This window comes from Vigna unguiculata, chromosome 4, assembly GCF_004118075.2.
Source record: "Vigna unguiculata cultivar IT97K-499-35 chromosome 4, ASM411807v1, whole genome shotgun sequence".
NCBI classification, from domain to species: Eukaryota; Viridiplantae; Streptophyta; class Magnoliopsida; order Fabales; family Fabaceae; genus Vigna; species Vigna unguiculata.
The window spans coordinates 80,450-95,999 of record NC_040282.1 but is presented as its reverse complement, the minus strand read 5'-3'; the positions used below and the strand labels follow the sequence as shown (position 1 = coordinate 95,999).

Genomic DNA, 15,550 nt, shown 5'->3' with positions numbered 1-15,550 from the left:
TACTGGTATGTAATAGTATCAACATGGATTTAACAAGTATATTGGCAAGTAAAAATAAATAATAGTAATTAGATAGATTCAGTGGAATAGGGGCTATGAATTGATTTCATCTCATTTTCTTCTATTACACCATTACCATTTTGTTTACTTACTATGCACATCATTCAATGTCTTGGGAGTACTATTTCTATGTAGATTTAGGTTCATCCATGAATCACTAGAACCTAAGGACTTCAAATCTAGTGTGATTCCTCAATTCCTGGTACAATGAATCCTTGCTTTAATGTGCAAGACTCGTTGAATGAATCCTTGCCATGTGCATGACATCTCCTCTGGCTACTTAAATAAGCATCAATATAGGTTGATGATTTGATTGGATCATAGTTTGAGACCAATTTCTCAACTGAATCCAAACCAGTTAAATAGATGAGGATCAAGTTATCATTAAGCATAAATCAAACCAGAAACAATTGAATGAAAGCAAAGATAAATACCCAAGAAGTCAGAATTAATTACATCAAACATGGACACGAGGGAGTTTAGCTACTCATAGAATATTACAATGCAATTACAACAACATCTACACATAAAATGTACACTAAGAGCATCTCCTTCATGCCTCACAGACCCTATTCTATCATATTGCTACATTTTGGATCCTCCACTCAATGTTTCAAATGAGGGTCTTTATTTATAGAAATTTTTGAGCGGTGCTCAACCCAACTTTTGGTAGTCAGCCATGCACCGTCTTAAGTGCTGAGCACATTCTTGTGACTCAGTCATCCATTGTCTTAAGTGCTGAGCACATTCTCTTGTGACTCATCCATGCACCACCTGAAGTGTTGAACACATATCTCGTGGTTTAGCCATGCATTGCCTTAAGTGTTGACCATCATTTTGTTGTGGCTCAACTCTAAAAGTCATATCATGGATCCTTCCTTAACCGTCTTACTGGAGCTCGACCGTAAATTTTTTGGTTCAGTTACATCGTTTTTAATTCTTCGAGAAATTACTGCAAAATTATAATAAAATCATCAATTTTTTTATTTTTCTTCTTTTTAGTACCTGATTATGTAATTAGAAGCTAAAATAGGTATTTACTTATAAAATATATCAACTAAATCATGATAAATATCAAGTTTATTTGAGAATTTTACGTATTCTAGATACTTGTCAGAACCTGACTTGACCATTAGATATCTTATACTATTATGTTAAAACTAAAAATCCTCTGACAATAATTTTAGATTTATGGAACAATTTATTTAAAAAAATTCTTAATTTCTCAACATTGCTTGTTTATTTTGTTTCTTTCAATTTATTTTTTTCTTTTGTATAAAATACTACAACTAACGCATGACTGCAATTTTAATTATTGTATTAGTAGAGAAATAACCCTTATGCACAATTGTAAAAATTAACACACTACAACTAATGGATGAGATTGAAATTGATTTTTTATTCTATAAGAATATTTTAATAAAAAATTTACTTTTAGATATGAAATGGAAAGTGTTCAACACTTTCAAGCACGAAAATGGTCATCTACTCGTGTATAAGTTAAAGTGTTAGGAAGCTTAAAAATAATGAAATAAAGTTGCAAAAGCCACGCACGGAACTTGTTGGCCCAGACAGACAGACAGACATACATACATCAACTGTACATCCATCCAGTGGTAGTTGTTTTGTTGGTGCTTTGGTAGCTCCGCCCCGCCCCGGTGGCAGTAGATGTTCGTTATAAATTAAAAGATTTGAACGTTTCCACTGCGCGTTCCGTAATGCATTGCTGGCAGATGCTATATTTTTGTAGTGGAAGCAAATACTAAGTCAATAACCATTGCACTGCACTGCATTACATTTCTCCTTCCCCATTTCGATTAGATTTGATTGATCTATCGATCTTCCCAGCAAACACAGGTTCATGCTGTTCGAATTTTGTCACTCCACTCTCTGCACAATCGCTTAATTAGTGTCATTTGTTTTTCTATTCAGTTGCAATTGCAATGCACTCGTTTGTTCCCCTTTTCAGAAACGACAATGTGGAAGCTCAAGTTTGCGGAGGGAGGGAGTCCATGGCTTCGCTCGTTCAACAATCACGTCGGAAGACAGGTGTGGGAGTTCGATCCTAAGCTCGGATCACCTCAAGATCTCCTCGAGATTGAGAAAGCTCGCCAGAATTTCCATGAAAATCGCTTTACAACCAAACACAGCTCTGATCTACTTATGCGCTTGCAAGTCTCTCTTCTCCCTCGCTCAATTCTCTCTCACATTACTTCTTTACCTATAACTCGTTGCTTCCCTTCAAACAAACAAACAAATCAATGGATTTTATATCATATCATCTTTTACTCATTTACTAGCTGTCAAACTTGTTTCGTTTCTCGTATAAAAAAATTTCACCATTTACGTACTATACAATCGTCTTTCTTCCATATAAAACAACGCAGTTTGCAAGAGAGAACCCAATCCACGAAGTCTTACCCAAAGTCGAAGTTAAAGATATTCAGGATCTGACTGAAGACGTTGTGACACAAACATTAAGAAGGGCTGTAACTTTCTATTCAACTCTCCAGTGTCATGACGGACACTGGCCGGGAGATTATGGAGGTCCTATGTTTCTGATGCCTGGCTTGGTAAGTTATGTGTTCAACACTTCCTCTTATTTGTCAAACTTGTTATTCTGTGCTGTATTACCAATATTCTGGAAAACACTTAGCCATTTCCTACAGCATTTGCTGTTTTCATTTGGTTTGGTATTTAGATTTTTTTTTTTCTTTCATTACCGTTGATAACCATGAGATCCCTATACTCTGGGTATACAATTAAACAGGTAATTACTCTGTCAATCACTGGGGCACTCAATGCAGTTTTAACTGAAGAGCATAAAAAGGAAATATGTCGTTACCTATATAACCATCAAGTAAGGACTTCACAGCATTTTGCCCCTTGATCTATGATCTTCTCCCAGTAGTTCCCCTAATTTTAAATGTAACTGCAGAATAAGGATGGTGGGTGGGGTTTGCATATTGAAGGTCCAAGCACCATGTTTGGCTCTGTCTTGAGTTATGTTACTCTGAGATTGCTTGGTGAGGGGCCCAATGATGGAGAAGGGGAGATGGAGAAGGCACGTGACTGGATTCTAGTGCATGGTGGTGCTACCCATATTACGTCATGGGGGAAGATGTGGCTTTCAGTTAAGATGTTAACCTTATTATGATGATAGATTTGATATCGTGGTGTATTTATGTCTAATTTTGTTGTGGGATAGGTACTTGGAGTGTACGAATGGTCTGGAAATAATCCCCTGCCCCCTGAGATATGGCTCATTCCGTACATTCTGCCATTTCATCCAGGTTGTTGCTCTTTATTCCATTTTTATATGTTGTAATTTGTTCAGAGAAGACATATTAGGTAAATCTACGAAAAGGAAATGATGTGATTAAAATATTTCGGGGGTAGGAACAACCAGCCGGTTAACTGGTTAACAATGTTAATATGAGTTGCTTTTAAAATTAGCAATGCTTTTGTCAATAATCCCTATAAATGTTTAAGTGTGTTCTGATCAATTAGACTAACCTTTGTCTCTTTGTTCAAAATCTTCCCCGTTACCGCCCTCTCCCCCCTCCCCCAAAATCCCCCACACCACCTAATGTCAAGTTGAGAGGAATGAATATTTTATAGAATAATAATGGCTGTGGAATCCTGTCAAATTAATTGAGAAGCCTGAGTTTGTTGATCTAGAAATAAGTTAGTATGGGTTGAACAAGTTTCCTCAAATATGTATAGAAAATTTGTTTTCCGATGTTTATACTTCAAATTTGTTTTGTTGCTCAGTGTGTCAGAGACCTTTTGTGGTCTACTTCTGCTGTATGAATTTATGTTTTGGAAGAAAAGAGAAAGCTATTGCACAAATAAGAATATTTGTGATATAGAGCCTACATACTATGCTTGAAACTTGATATAAAACAGTTCGTATGCATTCACCATAAAGCTTAAGTTTATGGAATTGTTGATTCATGGCATGGCATTACGTCCTCTATATCAAGTAGTCTGAAGTCCGCTCCTTGCCATCTTCGATCTTATAAAAAATGGAACTTTGGCACAAGGTAGGTGGGGTTGTGCATTATCCATGCTTTCAAGTCCAAAGCACTCTTGCATGAGGGCATTTATTAGAGATGTAATATAAAATCATTTATATGCTTGCCCTTCTCATCAAAGCTTAAGTTGGTTCTTGACATATTGTATCCAGATTGTTAAAAGAAGGAAGGAACCTGTTCATGATTTCATGTGGTATATGATGTTCCTGAGAAAAACTTGATATTCCTGAATATTTTGTTAAGTGCTTTCATTATGAAATTGGTTGTCTTCTGTCATCTTGAACATAGTTTGATGTTCCACTCATTCTTTTGTAAGCTTGGAAATAAATAATTTTTTTGTCTTACAGGAAGGATGTGGTGTCACTGCCGGATGGTCTATTTACCAATGTCCTACTTATATGGAAAGAGGTTTGTTGGCCCAATCACACCAACAATATTATCTTTGAGAAAAGAGCTTTATACTGTACCATATCATGATATTGACTGGGATCGAGCTCGCAATCTGTGTGCAAAGGTTAGTGAAGCCGCTAAACTGGGTCTATGAATATATTATATAATTGTTTCACTAGCATTTTTAATTTGAGACCCACAATAGAATATCCTTGATCTACTCATACTAATCATTTCATTGAAAGTAGCATTCGGACATTACCCCTCTCTCTTTGGCTTCTTTTTCTGGTGAAACCATATGTCGGGTTTCCTGGTCATTTGATGCCGGAACTTGCGTGAGCATTACTCTTATGTCATCACCACCACCAAATCTTGTCACAACAATGGCCATCATGATGTTACTATTACTACATCCTACTTCTTTTGTCACTTCATAACCAACTTGTTGCTATGAATTTTATTTTATCACAATGCCAACGATATCCTTATGACAAACTTTACTCCCTCTGTAACGCCTTGGTATAGGCTATCATTTATAGTGTCAATAATGATTTTTATATCTTTGGGGATGAACCATTTGGTCTTGAAAGTTGGGCAATGCACAAACCAACACTTCCATGTGCTAAATGGGTTAGCAATAATTGAACTCTTGATCTCTTGGTTATGGGTGAAGTTACAAATATAATTTTGGGATTTTATCTCTCAAACTTCCAGCTACCAATTTATTAGTGCTGCAGATAAGAATTACAGATGGATTATCTTTGCTCTTGTGCAGGAAGACTTGTACTATCCTCACCCACTCGTGCAGGATATTCTTTGGGGATCTTTACACAATTTCCTCGAGCCAATTCTGATGCATTGGCCTGGCAAAAAGCTAAGGGAGAAGGCTCTTACTTCAACAATGGAGCATATACATTATGAAGATGAGAATACACGATACATATGCATAGGTCCTGTAAATAAGGTAATTGTTTAAAGTAGTCAGGCAACTAGGACCTCCTTTCAAATTGTTGATCGTTCTTTAAATTTCCAGCTTTTGAGTAGAAGCATGAGAATACTGACATTCTGCTAAACTATTGGTTGGTAATTTTCCTATGCTGGGCTGACTGTTTATGTCTTTTACCTCAATTTTTTTTCATTTATATTTTTTATGGATGCCTGAGCTGGCCTTCCATTCTCCACTTATATGGATTAATTTATATTTCCATCGAAAGCAGTAAATACTTAGGAATACTAACTTATTTTATCATTCTTAATGATTATTATTCAGGTGTTAAATATGCTTTGCTGCTGGGTGGAAGATCCAAATTCTGAGGCCTTCAAATTGCATCTTCCAAGAGTTTATGATTATCTATGGATTGCTGAAGATGGAATGAAAATGCAGGTGAATATATAAATCAACTTATTTTCACCTTGTCAAAGTGATTAAGTAATTTTTTTTATTCTATTGGACATATTCACAGATGATTGGGAATAATATAGAGATACTATACTATAATGGTGTCTCCTTATAATGTAATATGTGGACTAATATTACTGCACAAATGAGCTTTTCTTAATGTCCGATGTTAGAGTTTATTAAAAAAGAGTTACAAATTTAACTTTTAACCATTTTTTTTGTTGCAGGGCTACAATGGAAGTCAACTATGGGATACTGCTTTTGCTGTCCAAGCTATTATATCAACTAACCTCATTGAAGAATTTGGTCCAACTATAAGAAAAGCTCATACCTATATTAAGAACTCCCAGGTGTTCTTTTGCATTTATCATTATAAATCACATTGATTTCCCCTTGTTAATAACAAATTTTCTCGTTTGAAAGGTTTTAGAAGACTGCCCAGGTGATCTTAATAAATGGTATCGTCACATTTCAAAAGGTGCTTGGCCTTTTTCAACCGCAGATCATGGATGGCCAATTTCTGATTGCACAGCTGAAGGACTGAAAGTAATTATTGATAAAAACAAGTTAGTCTTTCTTATTTGATTCTTCTCTCTTGATTCATGTTTTTTCTTTTTCAGGCTGTTCTATCATTATCCAAAATTGCACCAGAAGTAGTTGGTGAACCATTGGAGGTGAAGCGATTATATGATTCAGTAAATGTCATTCTCTCACTACAGGTAGCTAGACTTATCATGATTTGAACCAGATAATCTGAATTGTTTGAGAAAATATACCATGTATATCATTTTATGCTATTACTTGTATACCATAATACAGTGGTGTGTTTACATATGTACTTTCTCATTCATTTCAACTGGCCTAAACGTATAGCGAGATGCTATTAGCCTTCAGTTTGGGAATGAACTAAACTTAGTTTCCATTGCTTTGATGAGAGCTTTCACTATCATTTACGTAGCTGCTCACCATTTTGACTAATAATTTGGATGCAATTTATGTGTGTATATTTGCCTTTGTAAGCTGTATCATCTATTCATGTTTTGAGTCCAGTGAATTGATTCTTTTAGCTTGGTAATTTGGTCAATTTTATTACTTGAGTTATGATCTATATAAGAATATAGTAGAAGAGACAAAAGTGGATTTATTTTTATATATATTTTATGTGTTTGTTTTCAGTTTTTAATTATCCACACACATTATTTTAGCTTCGTGATTTGGGCAATTTTAATATTACTATATATACAAGAACGTAGAAGAGGTGAAAATGAGTTAATTTTTTACATATATTTACTGTGTTTATTTCCTATTTTTAAATTCAAAAGCATTTTCCCTATCTTTGCAGAATGAAGATGGTGGTTTTGCAACATACGAGCTTAAACGATCTTATAATTGGTTGGAGGTACTCCACTTTTATCATTTAGCCTATTCTCATTAGATTTTAGTATATGTTCTTTGAAATGTGAAATGTGTGATGGCAGGTTATGGATATTGATCTTCCTACAAGAATAACAATATCCATATTTCTTGTTTTAAAGCTTCTAATTTAAAGGCAGTGTTCCTTGAGTTCCCTTTATATGTTATGAAATATGTTACCTTGTAATAAATTCCAATAATAATATATCTTCTTTTAATTTCACTAAAGGTTTATCTGTATTCTCCTTTCTATACAAATGAATTATGATTGAACATTGGAAATAAGCAGCTAGATTATTTTAAAATCATATAACAAGTTGAAAAGCACAATTTTGGATTGATGCTATGAAAGAAATTACGAGTTGAATAATAGTTTATGAACAATCCTTTTTCTGGTTTCATTGGATTTACCCTTAGGTTTCATAATTATGGCTCAATAACTGATCCTGAGAATTTGGGCAGTTAATTTTTGGATTAATTTTTATATATAAGCTCAAAATGTTGATATTGATAATGCTCTCTCTGTTGTCAGTTAATCAATCCGGCTGAAACATTTGGTGACATCGTTATTGATTATCCGTAAGCTATCAAATGTTTGTTAAATATCAGTTTTTGTATTTATCTTTTATTCCTCTTACTCCACTATTTTAATTTTTTATTTTAACTTGATGGTTCCTTATGTGCTCTATAGTTATGTGGAATGTACATCAGCAGCAATTCAAGCTTTGGCATCATTTAGGAAATTATATCCTGGACATCGCCGAGAAGAAATACAATGTTGTATAGAGAAAGCTACTGCCTTCATTGAAAAGATACAAGCTTCAGATGGTTCATGGTATGCTTCTCCCATTTGGGAATTTTCTACTGATATTGTGTATAATGGTGAAGTGTGTTTTTTGGGTATTCATACATCTCATATTTGGTCTACGTTTTTTTTTCCTGTCTGCTTCTGTTTCTGCATGGATTTGAACTTTCTTTGTTAAGTAGATCTCTAATCACTCAAACTGCTAAACAGGTATGGTTCTTGGGGAGTTTGCTTCACTTATGGTGCTTGGTTTGGGGTAAAAGGATTGATTGCTGCTGGAAAGAGTTTCAGTAATTGCCCAAGCATCCGGAAAGCTTGTGAATTTCTGCTGTCCAAGCAGCTGCCTTCCGGTGGCTGGGGAGAGAGCTATCTGTCCTGTCAAAACAAGGTCAACTTTGTTATTTCTAACGTCAATATCAGTTTTTTTTTTACTGCACAATCTATGGCAAGCACCAACTAGTCAATGTTTGTATGACCAGTGTCTTGTGCTTAAAGGATTTTATAGGATATGATCAAATATTAGAATATTATTCATGATACTTAGTTTATAGTTTAATTCCCTAAAATGCGATGATGACACTTGTAGGGCCATAATTTAGTTGTTGGCATAACTTTAGACTGTATAAATGTACCCTTCTTATCTGAGTCAATGAACGAAGAATATTGCCGACCAAAAAAATCGAATGAAGAATATCAATGTTTATGCTTTATCTTCTTTATGGCTTTAATGGTAGAATTTTAGGGTATTTTCCATAGAAAGTTATCTGCTATTGATCATGGTAGAATGAATTCCATAACAGCGGGTATCGAATTTCAGTACCCAACTGACAGCCCGTAGTTTACTAACTCATTTCCTATGTCCCAATTAAGTCGACTGGATTTTATTCGGGATGTCCATGTCAACTAAGCTGGCAAGGTAGCATCAAATGCGTTCTGGGGAGTTAACTATACAATGAAATTAATAGCATTAGTGGATTAAAAATTTCACAACTTGTTTTAAACACCGAGGGAAATGCAGTATTATCTCAATTTCTGTGTAAAACATAAATTTCATATCTGTCCTGTCCCTAGAGAAGTGGATGTAGTAGTTAGTTGTAAAATAATATCAAGAAGATGAAATGATGAACATAACTATTACAGGTGGTTGTGGAAATGTAATTTGCATCAACACCGAGCTGGATTGCTTTCAGCAATTTAATTGATGAGATTTCTTGATTAATCTTTCTAACAATTTGTCTTCAGGTGTATTCAAATCTGGAAGGCAACAGGTGTCATGTGGTAAACACTGGGTGGGCTATGTTGGCTCTCATGGATGCTGGACAGGTATGAAGCAAAGTTTACCACTTTTGTAATGCAGCCATTGTATTTCATTAGTTTGTTGCACAGCACCCATTTTTCGGCGTAGGACAATTAATCATTGGTTTTAGAAAGAACGATTCTGATTTTAAGTTAAGCAGTTTAGAGTACAAGGGTGATGCTGGGAGCAACGGTAAGGTTGCTGCCCTGTTCTGTTTTAATCTTGGAAATAGCTTCTCTGCTGGCGAGGGTTAGGCTGCTTACATCTACTCTCCCCAGTCCTAATTAGTTGGAAGTCTCTTGTACTCAGCCACCCTTTAAGCTCAGATATAGATATGCCCGTGGCTGAATAAATTTATAATATAACAATATAATTAATCGTACTAATATCGTCATAAAATATTATATATCATGTTAATATGCTGTTTAGTTTTTCTATCTTCATTTCCTTTCCGTGATGTGTGATAACAGCTTGATTGGAGCTTAAAGATAATGTATGAAAATGATCAGCTATCTTCCTCTACCTTTAATTGGTAGTTGATGTGCTTATAATTATGTCCATGCCAAATGTGATGAAAGTTTGACATTTTCCCAAATAATTGGATACTTTGTCGATGGATTCTGCTTTACATCCTTATATCTGACCCTTCCTTATCGTGCCGGAGAAATACAAAATAATGATGTCGAGATTGTACTTATGTTGTTCCACTGCCTTGTTAATAATGTAACAGGCCAAGAGAGATCCGATTCCACTGCACCGGGCAGCTGCATACTTGATAAATTCCCAAATGGAGAGCGGTGACTTTCCCCAACAGGTATGAAGCCATACTTTGTTTTTATTTACTACTTACATTGTGTATTGCTTACAAAAAGTGTTTAAATGTGTAAAGTAATTGGAGTGGGAAAGTAAGCATATGCATCTATTCCTGATTTAAAGTTATTTAAAATTATAGTGATTTTAATTGAAATCAATAGTAGATGATGCATCTTTCTTCGTTTGTTTATTATTCACTTTAAGGAAAAGACTGCATAGTTGACTTCGTCAGCAGTTTAAATAATTTTGACCTTACTTTATCATCACTTCAGGAAATAATGGGAGTCTTCAACAAGAACTGCATGATCTCATACTCTGCTTACAGAAACATATTCCCCATCTGGGCGTTGGGAGAATATCGATCCCATGTATTGCAAGCTCGTTAATATCGACTTAGTTAGGTGTCGTCCCAATTATTTCGACTTGTAGACATTAAAAGAAAAAATTATTATTATTATTATTATTATTTCGACCTATTTTTCTTTTTATTTCCATGCCTCTCTTAAAATGCTTGTGACTAACAAGTTTAGTTGTCAGCTAAAAAGAAAGCAGAGCAAACTGGTGGAGAATGCCTGTAAGTTTTTTCTATCACTCACTCTTAAACGTCTCTCTTGCTTTCCCTGCGACAGAGGAATTACATACATACATAAATAGAGATATAAATGTTTGTCACTGCAATAAATACATACATACATAAATCGAGATCAATGTCAACCTAAATAATTGTATTTGACATCAACCAACCAATGGAAAACAGATTAATCTCGACAGAGAAAATCTTGTAAGGGTGTATGGTGTATTTGGTTCACTGGAGAATTGATTACTCAAGAATTGATTAATCAATTTTCCAACGCAGAAGTAAGAATTAGTTGTTTCTCATTGAATCTTGAATTTTTATTCTTTAATTGATTCTGGAAAACAAACATGTATTCATTTATTCATTTTGCGTTAGAAAATCAATTCTAATTAATTCTATTTCAATTTGACTCAGAACCAAACATGCACTAAATATCAATTTAAAAAACCAACAAACCTCAAAGACAATCAATTTTAGCATTTTTTTAATTTTTAACAATTACTTGATATTTAATGTTTCTTTTTTATTTGGTGGTAATTCAAATTGAAATACTTTAACCAAGTAAAAATTCATATGTATCTTCATTCTCAAACTTAATTAATTTTCGATTTTTGTATCATTCTCATCTTCATTGGATAATAGCTATAATTACACTCGTGCTTCTACCTACACCTTTACTTTTTTTGAATATTAATTAAATAATTTTTTCTAAAAAATTAAAAAGCACACTAAAAAAACATAATATTATCAAAATTTCATATATAAAAGTTCTAGGGATTTATACAAAATGACACTTCAACGGAGAGAGTGAAATATGATGTGAAATTGAAATTGTGAGAATTAAATATTATAATGTAAAAGAATAAATAAAAAATAAAAATATTAAAAAAAATAATAATCAAATGCGTGTCTTTTAACTATTTGATTTAATGAAAGGTATAATTAGTCGCAACGTACCCAGTTTCGTCCCAATGTGTCTAAATGGTACTCGCTTTTAACTTTGTATCTATTTAGTACCCAAATTAGTTAATTTGCATCAATGTGGTCCATCCCGTTAACTTTTCATAAACGTCGTTAACAAATCTGTGATTTGGCATTGCAGAACGGATATGTGTCAATGAAAATAATTGTACAGTGGCAATTTGTGGATAACGTGTCATGCCCTGTTGAATTGATTGTCCCAATTCAAAAAGCCCTAATTTCCCATTCCCATCTTCATCTTCTTCTTCATTTTTTCCCCGGGAAGCTGATTTGTTGCAGGGGTAAGGTGGCGCGTGAAGTGGGAAATTTCGCATGGTTTTAATCATTCGTGGTCGTCTTGTTCGTGTGGGTCACATAATCACAGCGTTTCTTCTCCTGGTTCTGTATCTGGGTCAGTGGGTGGAATACCACATCTCCTTCACATTGACATAACCCATCTCCTTCACATTGACATAACCCATCTCCTTCAGAATACCCAAAACACCATTAAATTAAACCACGCAAAACATTCAACCACTAACCCTAAACCCCACCATCCCAACAACAAATAATGCAATCAACGACAAAAACAAATGGTTTGTGCACCTACAATCCCAAATAGCTGCCAATTTGATGTTAATTACACCTTCAATTTTGTCCACAACGCATGAAATGACCCAAATTTCGTAAACCCTAACTCCAGAAAACCCCTATTCTATTCTATTCCCAATTCATTTTCTTTTCAATTTCCTCTTACGCTGCACTGTTCCACATCACACACTACTCTCGTGCCACGTCATAACATTTTTTCTCAGTTAATTGGTCAACTCAGTTAGACGTTATCTTATTGGCTTAATTACTCGGATCATACCCGGTTAGACTCGAAAATTTCAAAATGGTACCCGCTTTGAACTTTGTCTCAATTTGGTACCCAGTTTCGTTTATTGCATCAATGTAGTACATATTATTTGACGTCGTTAAGCTGGTTAACGTCTGATTTATTACTGTGTGTAAAATAAAAAAAATTGACTGACGTGGCAAGAGTGGAGTGTGTGATGTGTCTTAGCGGGAGGATTAGTTTGTGTAGATCAGAATTAGGTTATGATTTGGGGATTTCTGGAAGAGAGAAGTCCGTTCGTCCGCGACGCGAAGAGTGAGGTGCGTCACTGTCCAATTGAGGATTTTGTTGAGAACGACGTCCATTTGAGCTCGGGTGAAAGGTGCGCCACTATCAAATTTTTCATTCTGTGTGTTGATTGAAGTTTGTCGAGGTTGTAGGGTTTTTTTGATTAATGGTTTCTATTTTTGAATATTGCGATGATTCGATGGTGGGGTTTAGTGTTTTCAGTTGTTTAATGTTTTGTGTGTTTGAATATTGTGCGTTTTTGGTGTTATGTGGTTAATGGATGATTTGTATATTACTTTTAGTTGATAGTGTGGTCCCGTGTTTTTTTGAGCTTGTGGTCCCCCATTGTAATTGGTTTGTCGGTGTGGTAGTGGTATGAAATGTAATATTGGCTTTATTGGGTGGGTTTTTTGAAAATTTTCAGGGTTGTATATATATAGCTTTGTGTGTTGACATGGATGATGAACATTTCAAAGTGGTATTTCACCATGGGGGAAGGTTTGAGAGGAATGGGTCACTGCAATACGTAGGAGACTTAAGTATTTTAGCATGTGACCCAGACACTTGGAGTTACTTTGAGATATTGGGTATTTTGAAGGAAATGGGTTATGCAAATGTAAAGGAGATGTGGTATTCAGTTGGGGGAGGATTTGTTTTGGAAGGGAGGTTAGAATTATTGTCTGATGACCGAGGGGCATGTCATATGGTGAATATAGTAACTCTCAATGGTCAAGTTCATTTGTATGTTGTGCATAGAGTGGACGAACCTCAAGTAGTTAATATGTTAGAATATCATCCTATTGAGGTTGGGGCTGACGTTAATGTGCAGAATGGAAGTGAGGTACATGTTGATGTGGAGGTGAATGATGGTCCAGCTGAGGAAGTGGTGGGGGTGAGTGAGGGTCCTGCTGGAGAAGATGTGAGGGTGAGTGAGGGTACTGCTGAGGTTGATGTGGGTGTGAATGAGGGTCAAGTTGAGGTTGATGTGGAGGGGGTTGAGGGTCCAAATGTGTGGGAAATGAATACCAACATAGAAGTCATGCCACCAGCTAAACGAATCTTACCAGGGAGACCAAAAAAGAAATGCAGACTTGAGTCTTGGGAATTAAGAAAAGATGACATGCGAGTCAGACAAGGTGGGACACAAAAGAGGTGTGCTATATGCAGACAGCTTGGCCATAAAAGAAATAGTTGCCCCTAAGCACCTGAACCAGATGAGTCTGCAACTCAGGAACAAACACAACCACATAATGACTCTGCAACAGAGGCACCAGAGGCACCAACACAGCCACCAGCAGAGGCACCAGCAGAGGCACCAACAAAGGCACCAACAGAGGCACCAACACAGCCACTAACACAAGCACCACCAGAGGCACTCACACAAGCACCACCACAGCCACTCACACAAGCACCAGCAGAGGCACCAACACAACCACTAAATGAGACAAATCCACAACCAACAAATCATCAAGTTCAGCAGACACCTCCACGCAGACAACCTGCAAAAACTTTGGGGAGGAAAAAATTGCCATTCAGGAGAGGAGTTGCTTGGAAACCATGAAGTTTGTTGGGATGATGTATTTTGATGTGCACTTTGACATGGTTTTTTTTGTTTGAACTGGAATGTGTATTTTGGGATGATGTATTTTGGGATGATGTATTATCACTGGAACTTCTTTATTTTCTAATGGAATGTGTATTTATCAAATTCTGTACTACTACAATCAGTGTTCATATGTTGTGTTTATTGCCAAATACCCTTTCTTAAGTTCGAATAAATAATAGACAGAAGAATGAAGATAACAACTGAAACTTCTCATTCATTTAAACTTCCACTAAATTACAATCATTGTACAAAAAACAACCCACAAATTACAATGATTCCTCTTAACACTAAATCACTTCAACGAATTTTAAACAACGCAAATACAAGGATGATGTTAACGAACCCCAAAAAAAAAATCATCCCAATTAAAAAGTTAACCCATTTCTCATAATCTATTACGGCTTTCTCCAGATCAGTAATCTTTTTGCTTTGTCTTCCAATAGTTGCATCCCTTTCATCCACATTTTCTTCATTGCACCATTTAAAGTAATTGCATCCTTTGAAACCCTCATTTGCACTTCGCTGTTCAAAAATACCAATCAACAAATGTCCTTAACATCTACCTCTACTCTAAGAACTAAACTAAGCAGAATCATAGCTCAAATCTTATAGTTAGGGCAACCCCAGAATTGTTTTCCCCCATTCTTTATTGTTCTTGCCACCCTCAACACTGCAATCTCCCCACAATAACAAGTTGGAGATCCATCTGATGACGCACACCACCCAGGAAGACGAGAGACGTTGTGGTTTTCTGACCCACATGAACAAGAAGAACAACCCTGGCTTCGTGCGCGAGACATTTTGTTCGACGAATTGAATGCTCTACGATGAAGAAAAAGATGAAAATGGAGATTGGGGCCAAACCATTGTTAGGTCAAACATTCAATCACACAACTTATTTAAATAAATCCACTGTACACGTTAACAGCTTAAATGCCACTGTACAATTACAAATTGTGACACGTATCAGTTATACTATGCCACGTCACCTGACTCTTAACGACGTTTGTGATAATTTAACGGGAGGTACTACATTGATGCAATAAACGAAACTGGGTACCAAATTG

At 35.6% G+C, this 15,550-nt stretch overlaps 1 protein-coding gene across 2 annotated transcripts; it reads left to right on the top strand.

Moving 5' to 3' along the window:
• Positions 1-1,597: 1,597 nt before the first annotated feature.
• LOC114182005 (cycloartenol synthase-like) lies at positions 1,598-10,702 on the top strand. Of its 2 annotated transcripts, XM_028068742.1 has the most exons (19): positions 1,598-1,917; positions 2,030-2,235; positions 2,448-2,633; positions 2,831-2,920; positions 2,999-3,193; positions 3,269-3,353; positions 4,445-4,611; positions 5,263-5,451; positions 5,758-5,871; positions 6,114-6,236; positions 6,310-6,432; positions 6,507-6,605; positions 7,229-7,285; positions 7,832-7,878; positions 7,991-8,134; positions 8,315-8,492; positions 9,347-9,427; positions 10,132-10,215; positions 10,487-10,702. In XM_028068742.1, the coding sequence occupies exons 2-19, from the start codon at positions 2,038-2,040 to the stop codon at positions 10,598-10,600; spliced, it is 2,274 nt and encodes a 757-aa protein (XP_027924543.1). In that variant the 5' UTR covers positions 1,598-1,917; positions 2,030-2,037; the 3' UTR covers positions 10,601-10,702. The 2 variants fall into 2 exon arrangements, with proteins under 2 accessions (XP_027924543.1, XP_027924544.1); XM_028068743.1 differs by lacking the exon at positions 1,598-1,917 and having other exon boundaries at positions 2,033-2,231.
• Positions 10,703-15,550: the final 4,848 nt, after the last annotated feature.

What these genes read in the sequence shown, in the direction of transcription:
- LOC114182005 (XM_028068742.1), top strand. Translation starts at nt 2,038, where the DNA reads ATGTGGAAGCTCAAGTTTGCGGAGGGAGGGAGTCCATGGCTTCGCTCG. An exon ending in GACATCGTTATTGATTATCC is followed by an intron (nt 7,879 to 7,990) that starts GTAAGCTATCAA and finishes TGTGCTCTATAG; the next exon opens with TTATGTGGAATGTACATCAG. An exon ending in ATCTGTCCTGTCAAAACAAG is followed by an intron (nt 8,493 to 9,346) that starts GTCAACTTTGTT and finishes ATTTGTCTTCAG; the next exon opens with GTGTATTCAAATCTGGAAGG.